The sequence below is a fragment of the Chelonia mydas genome, chromosome 9 (assembly GCF_015237465.2).
Source record: "Chelonia mydas isolate rCheMyd1 chromosome 9, rCheMyd1.pri.v2, whole genome shotgun sequence".
NCBI lineage: Eukaryota > Metazoa > Chordata > Testudines > Cheloniidae > Chelonia > Chelonia mydas.
This window is the reverse complement of record NC_057855.1, coordinates 24,555,085-24,569,906: the sequence shown is the minus strand read 5'-3', so window position 1 is coordinate 24,569,906 and position 14,822 is coordinate 24,555,085. Positions and strand designations below refer to the sequence as shown.

Here is a 14,822-nt window from a genome sequence, read left to right as displayed (position 1 = left end):
ATCCTAGAAAGGGTGATCAGCCTGCCCTACTCTTAAAAGGAATACACCTTTTCATAAAGCCAGAATGTCAGCTCTGTTCTGGTGGCAAACTGTTATTATCAAGATCATAAAAGTTCAACACACACACAAGTATACTGCTCTCATAATAGGTTTTTTGGCTATTTCATCCTTCAAAAGTATAAGTGTCCTCAGTTTTAAAAAACTGCAGCTAAGAATAAGAACAGAGGATAAGAAGACATTTAATGTGCCGTGTTTAATTTTTAAGGTTTCACAGAGTTTAGTGCTCTTGACTACAAAACATGTCTAATTCACTTGATTTAACCTAGATACAGAAACAAACAATGAATATTCAAAAGGTCACTTCCACCAGATTATAATCTTTAACTTGTGCAACTCTTTACAAATATATAAAAAAATTTATTTATACTACAAGCAAATAAGTAGTTTATTGATATACTAACTTATGCTCACCTACTGTGTTTCAAAATTTAAATTCTTGTGGTTAGGAGCTTCTATACACTCTTCTTTTTAAGATCAGCTGTGTCAATTCACCTTTTCTATTAATTACATAGTAGAACTAGTTATTCAACATGTTAAACTTTTAAAACACACAAATAGTAAACATAGTACATATGTGTTCCCTTATATCGGACTCAAACAAAAATACTTATGTACAACAAAGGTCCAAGAAAGCAGAAGTATTGGAAAGTTATATTCTTTTGGTGATATCTAATCATTAATATTCAGTTGTCAAGCAGTCCTACATATTATATTCCACTGCAATGTAAGTGAAGTGTGACATGAATATTTTAGATGTTCAAAAATAGGATCTTCAGTCATTTCCACTGAGGTAAATAAGGACATCTGGGTGTTCAGCACTCTTGAAAATCTGACCACTTATTTAGGAGCCTAAATTAAGGATTTAGAAGCATAACTTTAGGCTCCTATATTTGAATAATGTTAGCCTTCACACACTTTAGCAGGCATCATCATGCTGAAGTTTATTCTTATACAGGAATTACACTATATTTAAACATCTCTTTAAGTGATATTACTAGGACTATTTTCTATATTTTTCCTTGAGGAAGGAGCCTCAAAAATCAAGGCTCAGGCTTTCCTTCATAAGCTCATTGTTAATAAAAAGCACGCACTAAAGAGACACTCATCGATGTCCAAATAGCATTTTTCCATCTAAGTCCTTCCCATTTCACTTTTAAATACGTATTCGTAGCCAGTTTGCAAATTGTTTTAACTTCTGTACAAATTTATTATTACTTATATGATCTTTAAGTTTTTCAACATAACTTTCTTCTTTCCATATTCCCTTATTTTTCTTCAGGGCTTTTAGTTCTGCTTGAAGTAGTCTTTTGTGAAGCTTCCAGTATAATGGAGAGTCATGATGTAGTCCTTCAATACGAGTTGTTTTGCCAAGCCCTTGTCTCAAGATCTCTTCATTCAGGCACACACTGAAAAATCTACCCTACAAAAAGATTAAGTGAAGACAGCATTTCACATTATGTATTCACTTGGCCATTTACAAAGGATATTAACACTATTAGTACATTTTCAATTAATCTGTTGTGTGAATTGTCTGAATGTTATGAGTTAGGAATGACCTCTTTTTGGCTAATTCTATACCCTTTTGGTGTTGGGAACTCCAGAAATAGTTAAAAGTTGTAGAGCATTCAAATTGCTTTTAGCATTTATTAATTAAAACATGAAATATTCAGGCATCTGTGGAACAACATTTAATACACCAGATACTCGATCAATCAAAATTCTTAAGACATTGTAGAGCACTAGACTACAGAGCTAACTTGCACTGTATTTTCAGATGCCACAAACCATGACTGCATAGACAATTGCTAACTAGCCACTCAAAAGCTACATTAACATTTTACGTGAGTTCCCAAAATTATAAATATTTATTTTATCTCCAATTTGAACATATAAAATGTCTGCATAAATGTTTAATATATTAATTTAATATAATACCATTATATCTTACATATTAAGCAAGTAATAGCAATAATCACTGCAAATCTTAGGATATAAATAAAAGTTAAAGAACTGTCAGTCCTTCTTGTTACTGTGTTTACCTTATTTACTAAAATGAGGCAATCAAGCACCAAATCCTCCCTTCCAAGAAGCTGGAACCACATCATTTGTGCAGGTTTTAACTCTTCCTGTAACCAGGCCATAGCATTCGGTGTCAGCTCCACTCCAGCAAGTCTGACCAGCAAAACACCATTTGATTGCCCTGAATATATTACATATATAAAAAACGTTTTTCTTACTACGACATGATCAAAAAAGATCCAATTCCACACAATGGGCCAGATCCTTAGTGTCTGCATAAAGTGTAGCTTCACTGACTTACATGGAATATTTATTTAAGTCGCTGGAACAACAATGATTTACAACAGCAGAGGATCTGGTCTCATACGTTCTGACATGATATTTATCTCCTGTTTCAGAATAATGTGCTTAAAAATTGTCAGAAAATATTTTCCTAGAAAATTTATGTACACATTAAGAAAAGAGATTCCAAGACATCAGACTGTAATGCCTAATGTCAGATTTTTTTTCTTAGAGAATCACACTGCTTAAAAAAGCCTGATTCTTCTTTCTCCCCAGTATAAGTCAGGAGTAACTACATTAAAGTACATTGAACTACAACAGTGTGAAACTTGTGTGCAATTAAAATCAAGCCCAAGTCTTTATTTTGTTGACATTTAACCTATCGATGATGTACTCAGAAGACTGAAATCCAGACCTCTTACAGTGTCTTTAAAGCCAATGACACATTTGGTTACAGCATGATTTATCCAACAAAGATCATTCTATTTAAACTCCATATAAAAGTAATTGCCCAGCAGAGGGAAGATGCATCATCAAAAGTTTAGTGTGTCCACTTGATATTCTGGTTTGAATAAATATCTTCCCTATGTATGAATGACTTTTTTTTTAAATATTAACATTTTCTGACAGCATTTGCAGTAAACACACACTCAACTATGATCCAATGGAGTTATACAACCTCACAGAAATCAATGGAGTTATGAACATAGGAACTGCATAACCGGGTCAGAACAGTGGTCCATCTAGATTAGTGTGCTGTCTTCAATGGCAGCTGATAGCATCTACTTCTGGAAGGTGCAAGAAACCCTGACATGGACAATTATAGAACAGCCTCCCCATATGGAAGTTTCTTCTACGTTCCTTCCGTTAAAAATAGGCTTGTGCCTTGAAGCATCAGAGTTTATAGCCCTTCCAATCTTTTTTTAATTCTATCTAATGAAATTATCATTATCTGTACTAGCTAGGATATTCTAGGGAATCTACGGGACTTAGGTGCTCAAACCCCAGTGAATTTCTATATCAAATCCCTCTGAACAGTTATACTGGCAAACCCTCCTACTGCAGCTGTAGGTGCAGCTTATACTGGCAATAGCGTGCTTTTGCCAATATAGCTTATACTAGTTCCCTGAACAAAATAAGTTATGCTGGCAAAAGCACTTTTTTGCGGATATAACAAACTAAACTGGGGCTCTGTCAGTATAAAAGTGTCAAAAAAAAAAAAAAACACCCTTAAACATTATTATGCCTACGAAAGATTCTAATATTGACAAGGCCTCAGTCTCTCATGCCTCCGTTCCCCAGCCATCAAGTGGGAAAACTATAATTCCCTGCCTCATGGGTGTCTTGTGAAGATAAATACATTAAAGATTCCGAGGCACTCAGATACTATGGTAACAGGGACCACATGAATACGTAAGATGTCTAGACAGATGCATATTCAATTCACAGTATTAATAAATCCTTACAATACACTTTTAAAGTATTTGGATAAATATTGCCTCATTTTACTGGTGGGAAAACTTCAGCAGAGAGGTGAAATAATATGGCCTCAGCCACACACAGAGTCAGTGCCAGAGCCAGAATTAGAACTCAGGCCCTCTTCACTCCCAACCCTTCCTCTACCACTGCTTATACAGTAACTGTTCTGTGTGTGAACAGAACTTCATTTTCTAGAGCTGGCTCTCCAACTGCTTTCTAAGGGCACTACATTAACTAAAACAGTTTTTAAAGGAACAATTCAGATGTTGCAGATTTTTGCTCATTTAGTGGATATCAATTGTATCAACTGAGGACATTTAATTTTGTCATGATTAGTCTCATTCTTCCTGAACTTTTACTTACATTTTCTCTGTAACGATGACAGGAAAGGAAGGCTAATGGGAACATGTTCAACTTCTAGTCCTTTCTCAGTTATGTGACATAACCTTCCTCGTAGTTTCACATTCTTTTCTATAAATTCTACTGGTATATCCAAAGCACTCGTAAATTTTGTTGTCTGTTGATACAGGAGGAAGGAAGAGTAAGACAAAGTCTTAGGAAAAATAAAAACAGCAGTTACACATTATTTGAAAAAATGCAATCACACTGAACCCAGATTTTGTCAAGATGAATCTTGCAAATTACAAACTCCACTACATTATACTAATGAACTTTATTATTATTATTAATTTGTTGTAGCTATTGCTAGACATTTTCCACACAATTAAAAAGAATGGTCCCCACTCCAAGGAACTCACAATCAAGTACAGGCAAGTAGACAGAGGTCAGGGGAAAGACAATAACAATACCCATTTTATATACAATTTATACACAAGTCAATCTGATTCACTATATGCAGAATGGCAGAAGTGCATCTTTAAGAGAAGATTAAAAATCAACAAGGGTAGGAGTCTTGCAGATGAGCTCAGAGAGGTTATCCCATGCATGGTGCAGGGGTGCAAGAAAGGTGGCACATAAGTGATTTTGTCAGATTCTCACACAAGGGTGGACAATTTTGGAAACGCTGGCAGCAGGAGAGGCTTGACAAGGCAGTATATGTGAGGAGAGGCAGAGTTATGTAGAACTTTGAACACCAAGACAGAAATTTAAATCTGATTTGACATCAGATGGGAAATCAATTGAGAGATTCAAAAAGGGGAGGTTACATGATCAATCTGATGAGCAATGAGTTTAGCAGCAGCATTTTGTATGGATTGAAGGAGGACAATGTGTGTGTTTGGGAGGGACCAAAGTGGGATATAATTGGGGCATAAACTAGAGATTTGGTGTGAGGACTGAAAGAAAAAGACAAATCTTAGAAATGAATAAACTTTATTATCAATGTTTAATTTTAAAGCCCCTATTGTTTAAGATCATATGCAGGATATATTCAGATTAATCTATTCACATAGTTATTAAGTGATTGATGCTGCTCTCACTGAATGACACATCACGCTCTAAAAAAGCCAACTGAACATCCCATCATCCCATTTTTATTCTATTTACTAAACCTTCACTCTGTTGTCTGCAAGGTCCCCTAACTAGGAATTGAGAAATATGGGACCTTGCAGGCAGAGAGTTTGAAGGTTTTGTAAATAAATAAAATAAAATGGGGTTGAGAAGTGGCTCAGAGTCAAATCTAATTTGCATTCCAAGGTCCAACAGCCATTTAAGTGTATTTACAAAGACTTGAATTTTTTTTAAATACCATCATACACAAATACCCAGGTTTGAGAAAAAAGCAATGACTGCAGTAAAGACTATTCAGTACTGCTTCACATTAACATTACATCTAAAATCTTATAGAGTTCTAGGACATGTGAAGATCAGTTCGGAATACAGTTCCACTAATAACCAAACAAGAATTCAAAGAACATTAGGCATACTCAGACTCCAAAGCATGAGGTAAAATTAGCTTTGGGAATCATTATAGTTTCAGTTCCTGCATAAAACAACTGCAACCCCAATTGCCTTTTGGAATTAAAAAGTGCTCTTGTGAATTGTTTGGGCAGATATATTGCAAACTGTAAGAAAATGGTTCTCGGAATCGTAAGGAGAGAGTGGAATTCAACTGACTATGCCACTTCTACACCAGCTAACTGCCAGACAGAACAATGTTAAGATCTGCTTTATATTGCCAATGTGGTGCAAAGCAGTCTTATGAAATGCCAGGAGCTGGCCCGGTGTGTCAGTCATACGAGTGAGGGAAGATTTTAGGGTGAGTATAAAGAGAAGGAAGGATATCACAGCTCAGGAAGTAGAACAACATGTGGCGAGTAACTGCCTGCTATGAAGAGTTATGGGAAAGGAACAGAGATAACAAACATCAGTGTTCAAGTCACAAGAGTGCTTCTGTTGACTCAACTGGAATTACATACACTAGTAAACTGAAAAAGGTCCCAAGATTGGAAGAGTAGAAAGGACAGACAGATGAGTAGGAGTCTATCTAGAAGACTGTAGGAAGATATAGTAGGAAGATACAGGAACTAGAAGGAGCAAGTCTATGGAAAGTTTTTTTTAAAAAAAAACGAGGGCAAAATGGAACTGGAGAGGAACAGGACATGAATGAAGGTGACAGGGATGATACAGTCCAATCTCCAGGGGAAAAGTTGCCTGAGCACAGCATTTGAATCATCAAATGTTTAGAAAATAAAGATTTAGAAAATGCAAAAAAGAGAAATGAAACAATCAAGGCAGAATGTGATCACAGGATGAATAAGAAATTCAGCAGACTGAGTCAAAATAAGGAGGAATTCTAGCAATGCTCTGAAAGTGGTGAAAGAGGTTTATAGACAAGGGAGACATAGGAGGTAAGAGGGAATCTGAAGTCAAAGCTGACAAGATTTTTGGCCTCGGAAGTAAAGTTTAGTTTGAAAGTAAAGAAAGGTCAAGAGATGTGTGTGTAATTATGTTGCCAAAAACCTATCACATTTTATTATTGCTACATCTAATTAAAGATTTTTTGAAGATGAAGTACAATAAAATACATGTGAAATCTTAAAGTTACTCTTCTGTCAATTAGAGATTACACAGTTTGATTGTGAACCACTTCTACAACCACAGTACAGTCACAGCAATATTAAACCAGTGGAAGAGAGAATTTACAGACTGCCTGTAATCTTCCAATCCATCAGACCAACCACTTCAGGATTCCTTTTCAAATATGAATGAAAGATCATTAAAAATAGGGATTATTTTTCAATTGCTCTCTAACCCTAATGTAAAGTTTTCACAAACTTTCATTTATAGAAACACTTGAAATAAGAACAGTATAAACATACTGTGCAAGCTATTAGGGAGTAGGTCTTCTCTGCCCAGAACAAATTGCCTGTGGAGCCCACAAAGATGGCTGTTGGCAACATTCGTAGCCCACTGATGCCCAGGCTTTTGATCCAGTTCTGAGAATCAACTGAGAATACTTTCAAGCAGATCTGAATTGCTCCAGCTGCAATGACTCTAAAGGAGCGTCTCTGGAGGATCAATAGAGTTCAGCAGCACTTTGGCCACACCCTTCTCATATCCCCTCCTCTACAGGCCAGCCCTGTGTCACCTCCCAGATTCTCTTATGCCAAGGCAACACCCCCCCCCCAACTGATCAGTTACCCTAGCTGTCTGCCTGTTTTGTTATGCCAGAGTGACACAAAGAAGATGGAACAGCGACACAATCTGACCCCATACATCTTCAGCTAAACGAGACAAAAGGGTATAAAGACTGCTCATTAACAAATTATTTACAACTTACCAATTTAATACTCTTTGCAAATAAAATGACTCCAGCTATTGCCATTCCAGTGCTAATGTTCTGCAAAAAACAGATTTAAATCCTTAATTTTTTTCGCCTCTCATTATTTTCATCGGATTAAAAACATTAAAGAAAAGATAAAATAAAACCAAAGAGGTAACAGGCAATCACGAAGTTCTAATATGAATTGACTCACTGGGGGATCTTGGGCAAGTTCTCTGTTTTATATTTTAGTGAATCTAGAGTACAAATGATTTAATAAATAATACATAATAATAAAACTGATCTCGCTCACAACCAAATATGTCCGACAGAAGTTTTCCAGATCATACAAATTACTAAGACGTTAATAATGCAAGTTGCTCATGATAGTAGATGAATTTAAGAAAACACACATTACAGAAAAATGCAGGAAATTTTCAAGTCTACCTGAAGATTCAGCAAAGGAGCTACATCGAGTACTTAAAAATACCTTCCATAACATGACATCTAGATCCAGCTAATACGATCCAACAAGGCACATTGCATTTTCTTGGGAAATCCCACTATTTGTATTACTTTTAGCTCCATTCTCCCCCTCTTCCCAAAAAAGCAGGCAAAATGGCCCATTCAAATTACAATTGCTGTTTTAATAATAAATATAATTAATGTAATAATAAATAATAATAATAAAATGTATACTAATTATCTCAAAAATGGAATCTTCAGGATACAGATTGTAAAATTCTTTACAAGTAACTTCTCCAGAGTTAGAGATATCTTGATCTATAGTTTCACTAACCCAAATGCTGCCATTGCTTACAACATGGAAAGTAAATGTTTCACAGTCGTAATCAAGCACTGAATGTAGCCCTGTTTCATGCGATACCTTCTCAAAAAAAAAAAAAAAGTGAGATGAAAAGAAAATCAAACTACGAATTCTCATAAGAATTGGGCCTATTTTGTACAGCTATTTTAGTACTATTTGACTTCACCCCTCATTGCAAAGTCTGTTCCAGGAGGTGCTGGTATTTCTTTTTAAGTGCTGAATCCCATAACAACATTCCTTTAAATAGATGTAATTTCTTATGTTGCTAGAGTACCTGTGCCTGCTTTTCACAATGATAAATGTGTTGATTTTAGAAAGTAAAGCATATTACAATTTCTAACTGTCCTCTAAATTGTAGACCTTTGCATTAAATACATTGCTGTACCATTACTAAAAATAGCATTTTTAACACAAGTCTAATAAATCCCCTCTTGGCATCCAGAAGCAAGGGTTTACCATTTGGATTTCTAGAGCAAAACTCAGAAGTGTAGAGAGCAGGCAGCCCTCCTTGCTTATGTCAGGGCTAGCTTTGGCCCTCAGTCTAGAACAGAGGTGGGCAAACTATGGTCCACGGGCCACATCCGGCCCGTGGGACTGTCCTGCCCAGCCCCTGAGCTCTTGCCCCGGGAGGCTAGCCCCCGGCCCCTCCCCTGCTGTTCACCCGCAGCCACGCTGCCATGCGGGCAGTGGGGCTGCGAGCTCCTGCCGCTCTGAGCGGCATGGTAAGGGGGCAGCAGCGGCGTGCGGTGGTGACAGGGTTGGGTAGGAGTTCCCGGGGGGCAGTCAGGGGACAAGGAGCGGTTGGATGGGGCCGAGGTTCTGGGGCAGTCAGGGGTTGGGGAATAGGGGGGTTGGATAGGGCGTGGGAGTCCCGGGGGGCCTGTCAGAGGGCAGAGGTGTTGGATACGGGGTGGGATCCCAGGGGGGCGGTTTGGGGGGGTTCCCAGGAGGGGGCAATGATGGGACAAGGAGCAGGAGGGGTTGGATGGGTCAGGGGTTCTGAGGGGGACAGTCAGGGAGCAGGAAATGGGAGGGAGTGCATGGGGGCAGAGCCAGGCTGTTTGGGGAGGCATAGCCTTCCCTACCGGGCCCTCCATATAGTTTCGCACCCCGATGTGGTTTCGGGCCAAAAAGTTTGCCCACCCCTGGTCTAGAACCTTCCTAGAAATGCTTGTGATTCCAGATGTTGTATATTATAATTAAAACATCATTAAAAGTCTCAATAGTTTTAGACAGAAAGGCAGAAATAAAGGTTAAGGTGGCTGAGTAGCATTGTATATCAATGATGAGGTAGAATGTAAAGAAATAAGAAGCAATGGAATGGATAAGGCAGAGTCCGTCTGGGCAAAAATCACATTGGGGAAGAAAACTACTAGAGCCTCCCCTGTGATAGTGCTTGGGGTGTGCTATAGACCGCCGGGATCTAATTTGGATATGGATAGAGCTCTCTTTAATGTTTTTAATAAAGTAAATACTAATGGAAACTGCGTCATCATGGGAGACTTTACTTCCCAGATACAGACTGGAGAACAAGTGCTAGTAATAATAATAGGGCTCAGATTTTCCTAGATGCGATAGCTGATGGATTCCTTCATCAAGTAGTTGCTGAACAGACAAGAAGGGATGCCATTTTAGATTTGGTTTTGGTGAGTAGTGAGGACCTCATAGAAGAAATGGTTGTAGGGGACAACCTTGGTTCAAGTGATCATGAGCTAATTCAGTTCAAACTGAACGGAAGGATAAACAAAAATAAATCTGTGACTAGGGTTTTTGATTTCAAAAGGGCTGACTTTCAAAAATTAAGGAAATTTAGTTAGGGAAGTGGATTGGACTGAAGAATTTATGGATCTAAAGGCAGAGGAGGCCTGGGATTACTTCAAGTCAAAGCTGCAGAAGCTATCGGAAGCCTGCATCCCAAGAAAGAGGAAATAATTCATTGGCAGGAGTTGTAGACCAAGCTGGATGAGCAAGCATCTCAGAGAGGTGATTAAGAAAAAGCAGAAAGGATAAAGGGAGTGGAAGATGAGAGGGATCAGCAAGGAAAGCTACCTTATTAAGGTCAGAACATGTAGGGATAAAGTGAGACAGGCTAAAAGCCAAGTAGAGTTGGACCTTGCAAAGGGAATTAAAACCAATAGTAAAAGGTTCTATAGCCATATAGATAAGAAGAAAACAAAGAAAGAAGAAGTGGGACCGCTAAACACTGAGGATGGAGTGGAGGTTAAGGATAATCTGGGCATGGCCCAATATCTAAACAAATACTTTGCCTCAGTCGTTAATGAGGTTAATGAGGATCTTAGGGATAATGGTAGCATGACAAATGGGAATGAGGATATGGAGGTAGATATTACCATATCTGAGGTATAAGCAAAACTCAAACAGCTTAATGGGACTAAATCGGCAGGCCCAGATAATCTTCATCCAAGAATATTAAAGGAATTGGCACATGAAATTGCAAGCCCATTAGCAAGAATTTTTAATGAATCTGTAAACTCAGGGGTTGTACCGTATGACTGGAGAATTGCTAACATAGTTCCTAGTTTTAAGAAAGGGGGAAAAAAGTGATCCGGGTAACTACAGGCCTGTTAGTTTGACATCTGTAGTATGCAAGGTCTTGGAAAAAATTTTGAAGGAGAAAGTAATTAAGGACATTGAAGTCAATCATAAATGGGACAAAATACAACATGGTTTTACAAAAGGTAGATCATGTCAAACCAGCCTGATCTCCTTCTTTGAGAAAGTAACAGATTTTTTAGACAAAGGAAACGCAGTGGATCTAATTTACCTAGATTTCAGTAAGGCGTTTGATACCATGCCATATGGGGAATTATTAGTTAAATTGGAAAAGATGGGGATCAATATGAAAACTGAAAGGTGAATAAGGAATTGGTTAAAGGGGAGACTACAGAGGGTCATACTGAAAGGTAAACTGTCAGGCTGGAGGGAGGTTACCAGTGGAGTTCCTCAGGGATCAGTTTTGGGACCAATCTTATTTAATCTTTTTATTACTGACCTCTGCACAAAAAGTAGGAGCGTGCTAATAAAGTTTGCAGATGATACAAAGCTGGGAGATATTGCCAAATTAGAGAAGGACCGGGATATCGTACAGGAGGATCTGGATGACCTTGTAAACTGGAGTAATAGTAATAGGATGAAATTTAATAGTGAGAAGTGTAAGGTCATGCATTTAGGGATTAATAACAAAAAGTTTAGTTATAAGCTGGAAGCATCAATTAGAAGTAACGGAGGAGGAGAAGGACCTTGGAGTATTGGTTGACCACAGGATAACTATGAGCCGCCAATATGATATGGCCGTGAAAAAAGCTAATGCGGTCTTGGGATGCATCAGGCGAGGTATTTCCAGTAGAGATAAGGAGGTGTTAGTACCATTATACAAGGCACTGGTGAGACCTCACCTGGAATACTGTGTGCAGTTCTGGTCTCCCATGTTTAAGAAGGATGAATTCAAACTGCAACAGATACAGAGAAGGGCTACTAGGATGATCCGAGGAATGGAAAACCTGTCTTATGAAAGGAGACTCAAGGAGCTTGGCTTGTTTAGCCTAACTAAAAGAAGGTTGAGGGGAGATATGATTGCTCTCTATAAATATATCAGAGGGATAAATACCAGAGAGGGAGAAGAATTATTTAAGCTCAGTACCAGTGTGGACACAAGAACAAATGGATATAAACTGGCCATCAGGAAGTTTAGACTTGAAATTAGATGAAGGTTTCTAAGCATCAGAGGAGTGAAGTTTTGGAATAGCCTTCCAAGGGAAGCAGTGGGGGCAAAAGACCTATCTGGCTTCAAGATTAGACTCGGTAAGTTTATGGAGGAGATGGTATGATGGGATAACATGATTTTGGTAATTAACTGATCTTTAAATATTCATGGTAAATAGGCCCAATGGCCTGTGATGGGCTGTTAGATGGGGTGGGATCTGAGTTACTACAGAAAATTATTTCCTGGGTATCTGGCTGGTGAATCTTGCCCATATGCTCAGGGTTTAGCTGATTGCCATATTTGGGGTCGGGAAGGAATTTTCCTCCAGGGCAGACTGGAAGAGGCCCTGGGGGTTTTTCGACTTCCTCTGTAGCATGGGGCACGGGTCACTTGCTGGAGGATTCTCTGCACCTTGAAGTCTTTAAACCATGATTTGAGGACTTCTATCGCTCAGCCATAGGTGAGAGGTTTATTGCAGGAGTGGGTGGGCGAGATTCTGTGGCCTGCATTGTGCAGCATGTCAGACTAGATGATCATAATGGTTCCTTCTGACCTTAATATCTATGAGTCTATGAGAAAGGAGTGCTCAAGAACAGCCTAATACCTTCCCTGCGGGGTTGCCTATTATGTTGCAATTTATTTTCCTGGGCTGTATTTAATCTTGTTTTATTTATGTTTATTTTAAGGCTGTAAATACCATTTAAAAAGTTAACAGTTAAAATATTTCATTTAAATGGTTAACCGATTAAGCAGCTGGGGCCGGGAGTTCACTGTTAAGGCGGGTTAACACGTTGAACTAATGCTTACCAGTTAACATTTTACATCGCTAGTTTATTTATCAGATAATCTTCTGATGACCAGTGAACCGATTCAAAGCCAGAGGAGATAGCAGAGGAAAAAGAGGGATGAACCTTGAGCAATGGTGCATCTGGTGACGGTTGTCACGGGAACGGGTGGGCTTTGCCTAGCCTCACAAGCTCCAAGCCAGCTGGGTCCCAGCCATTTCAGCGGTGGACACCTCAACTGTCCCGGCCTGTGCCCACCACCGCTAACTACCCCGCGCACCCTCTTCCCCCGGAACAGCGCGGGGCGCCCCCAACGCTCCGGGGCTGGCGGCGAAGGGGAACGACCCCAAGGAGCGGGAGCGCGCTCGGAGGCGCCCAGGCCAGTTCCCAGCCGCAAGGCAGAGGGAGCTAATCCGGCCAGTGGCAAGGAGGGCGCCAGCATCGCTCCTCCCTCCCCAGGACGGGGCGTGTAACGTGTTCCGCTCCATCCGCCCAGGAGCCAGCCGGGCCCTGCCAGCGGCCTCCTGCCTGCGCGGGGATCTCACGGGTGCTGAGCGCCGGGGGCCGCGGCACGCCAGGCTCCGAGCGCTGGGTAGGGCCCCGAGGGCGGGCGGTGCCGGGAACAGCGGGGCGGAGCGGCCTCTGAGGGTCTCTTCCACAAGAGACCCCTGGCCCGCGACCCCCCACCGCCCTGCTGTACCCAGCCTGCCCCGCACGCCCCTCCCCGCAGGGTACCCGGAGGACGGTGAGGTGGGAGTCCGCCCACGCGGAGATGCGAGCGACGTAATTCCCAGGCTCTCCCTGCGGCTCAGCCATGGCCCAGCCTCGGCTTCCCGCTCAGCGGCTCGCCCGGGCCGCGGCCTGGCACGCCGGCTCCGCTCGGCCTGCCCGCAGCGCCACCTGCCGGGGCCGCCTGGTAGCGCACGGCTACGCGGACAGCGAGCCCTTGCCCTTCCCCCTCCGTGCGTCCTCCTCAGGGGCTGGGCAGAGGCGGAGGGTCACTGCACTCCTGTCTTTGCCTCACAAGAGCATGTTGCCTATGAAACACAGCTCCCACACCATGGCTGAAAGTGGACTGGGGCCCTAGAGCCTCTTTTTTTCCCGTGATTGTACAGTGCCTCGCTGCACTATGTGACTTGCCCCTGGCTGGGAGCGCGTACACGTTACAGTAATAATGCTAAGGCTGCCTGGACAAAGCGCTGGGTCAAAACCACCCACAACTCCGACTGTGTGGATGTCTTCAGAGAACTATCCATGATGACTCCAAGATCTCTTTCCTGATTAGTTGTAGCCAAATTAGCCCCCATCATATTGTATGTATTGTTGGGGTTATTTTTTCCAATGTGCATTACTTTACATTTATCCACATTAAATTTCACTTGCCGTTTTGTTGCCCAATCACTTAGTTTTGTGAGATCTTTTTGAAGTTCTTCACAGTGTGCTTTGATCTTAACTACCTTGAGCAAAAAGAAAAGGAGGACTTGTGGCAACTTAGAGACTAACAAATTTATTTGAGCATAAGCTTTAGCTCACGAAAGCTTATGCTCAAATAGATTTGTTAGTCTCTAAAGTGCCACAAGTACTCCTTTTCTTTTTGCGGATACAGACTAACACAGCTGCTACTCTGAAACCTATCCTGAGCAGTTTAGTATCGTCTGCAAACTTTGCCACCTCACTGTTTACCCCTTTCTCCAGATCATTTATGAATAAGTTGAATAGGGTTGGTCTTAGGACTGACCCTTGGGGAACACCACTAGTTACCCCTCTCCATTCTGAAAATTTACCGTTTATTCCTACCCTTTGTTCCCTGTCTTTTAACCAGTTCTCGATCCATGAAATGATCTTCCCTCTCATCCCATGACGACTTAATTTACGTAAGAGCCTTTGGTGAGGGACCTTGTCAAAGGCTTTCTGGAAATCTAA

The 14,822-nt window shown here is 40.7% G+C and overlaps 1 protein-coding gene across 3 annotated transcripts; it reads right to left on the bottom strand.

The window, feature by feature from the left end:
• Window positions 1–234: 234 nt before the first annotated feature.
• Window positions 235–13,791, bottom strand: C9H3orf33 (chromosome 9 C3orf33 homolog). Of its 3 annotated transcripts, XM_043522753.1 has the most exons (6): window positions 13,635–13,788; window positions 8,364–8,450; window positions 7,583–7,642; window positions 4,204–4,357; window positions 2,100–2,260; window positions 235–1,480 (listed from the first exon to the last, which is right to left on the bottom strand). In XM_043522753.1, the coding sequence occupies exons 1-6, from the start codon at window positions 13,713–13,715 to the stop codon at window positions 1,214–1,216; spliced, it is 810 nt and encodes a 269-aa protein (XP_043378688.1). In that variant the 5' UTR covers window positions 13,716–13,788; the 3' UTR covers window positions 235–1,213. The 3 variants fall into 3 exon arrangements, with proteins under 3 accessions (XP_043378688.1, XP_037765155.1, XP_037765156.1); XM_037909227.2 differs by lacking the exon at window positions 8,364–8,450 and having other exon boundaries at window positions 13,635–13,791; XM_037909228.2 differs by lacking the exons at window positions 7,583–7,642; window positions 8,364–8,450 and having other exon boundaries at window positions 13,635–13,790.
• Window positions 13,792–14,822: the final 1,031 nt, after the last annotated feature.

What these genes read in the sequence shown, in the direction of transcription:
- C9H3orf33 (XM_043522753.1), bottom strand. Translation starts at nt 13,715, where the DNA reads ATGGCTGAGCCGCAGGGAGAGCCTGGGAATTACGTCGCTCGCATCTCC. An exon ending in CCCACCTCACCGTCCTCCGG is followed by an intron (nt 8,451 to 13,634) that starts GTACCCTGCGGG and finishes TTTTTTGAGAAG; the next exon opens with GTATCGCATGAAACAGGGCT. An exon ending in GTCATCGTTACAGAGAAAAT is followed by an intron (nt 2,261 to 4,203) that starts GTAAGTAAAAGT and finishes TAATATATTCAG; the next exon opens with GGCAATCAAATGGTGTTTTG.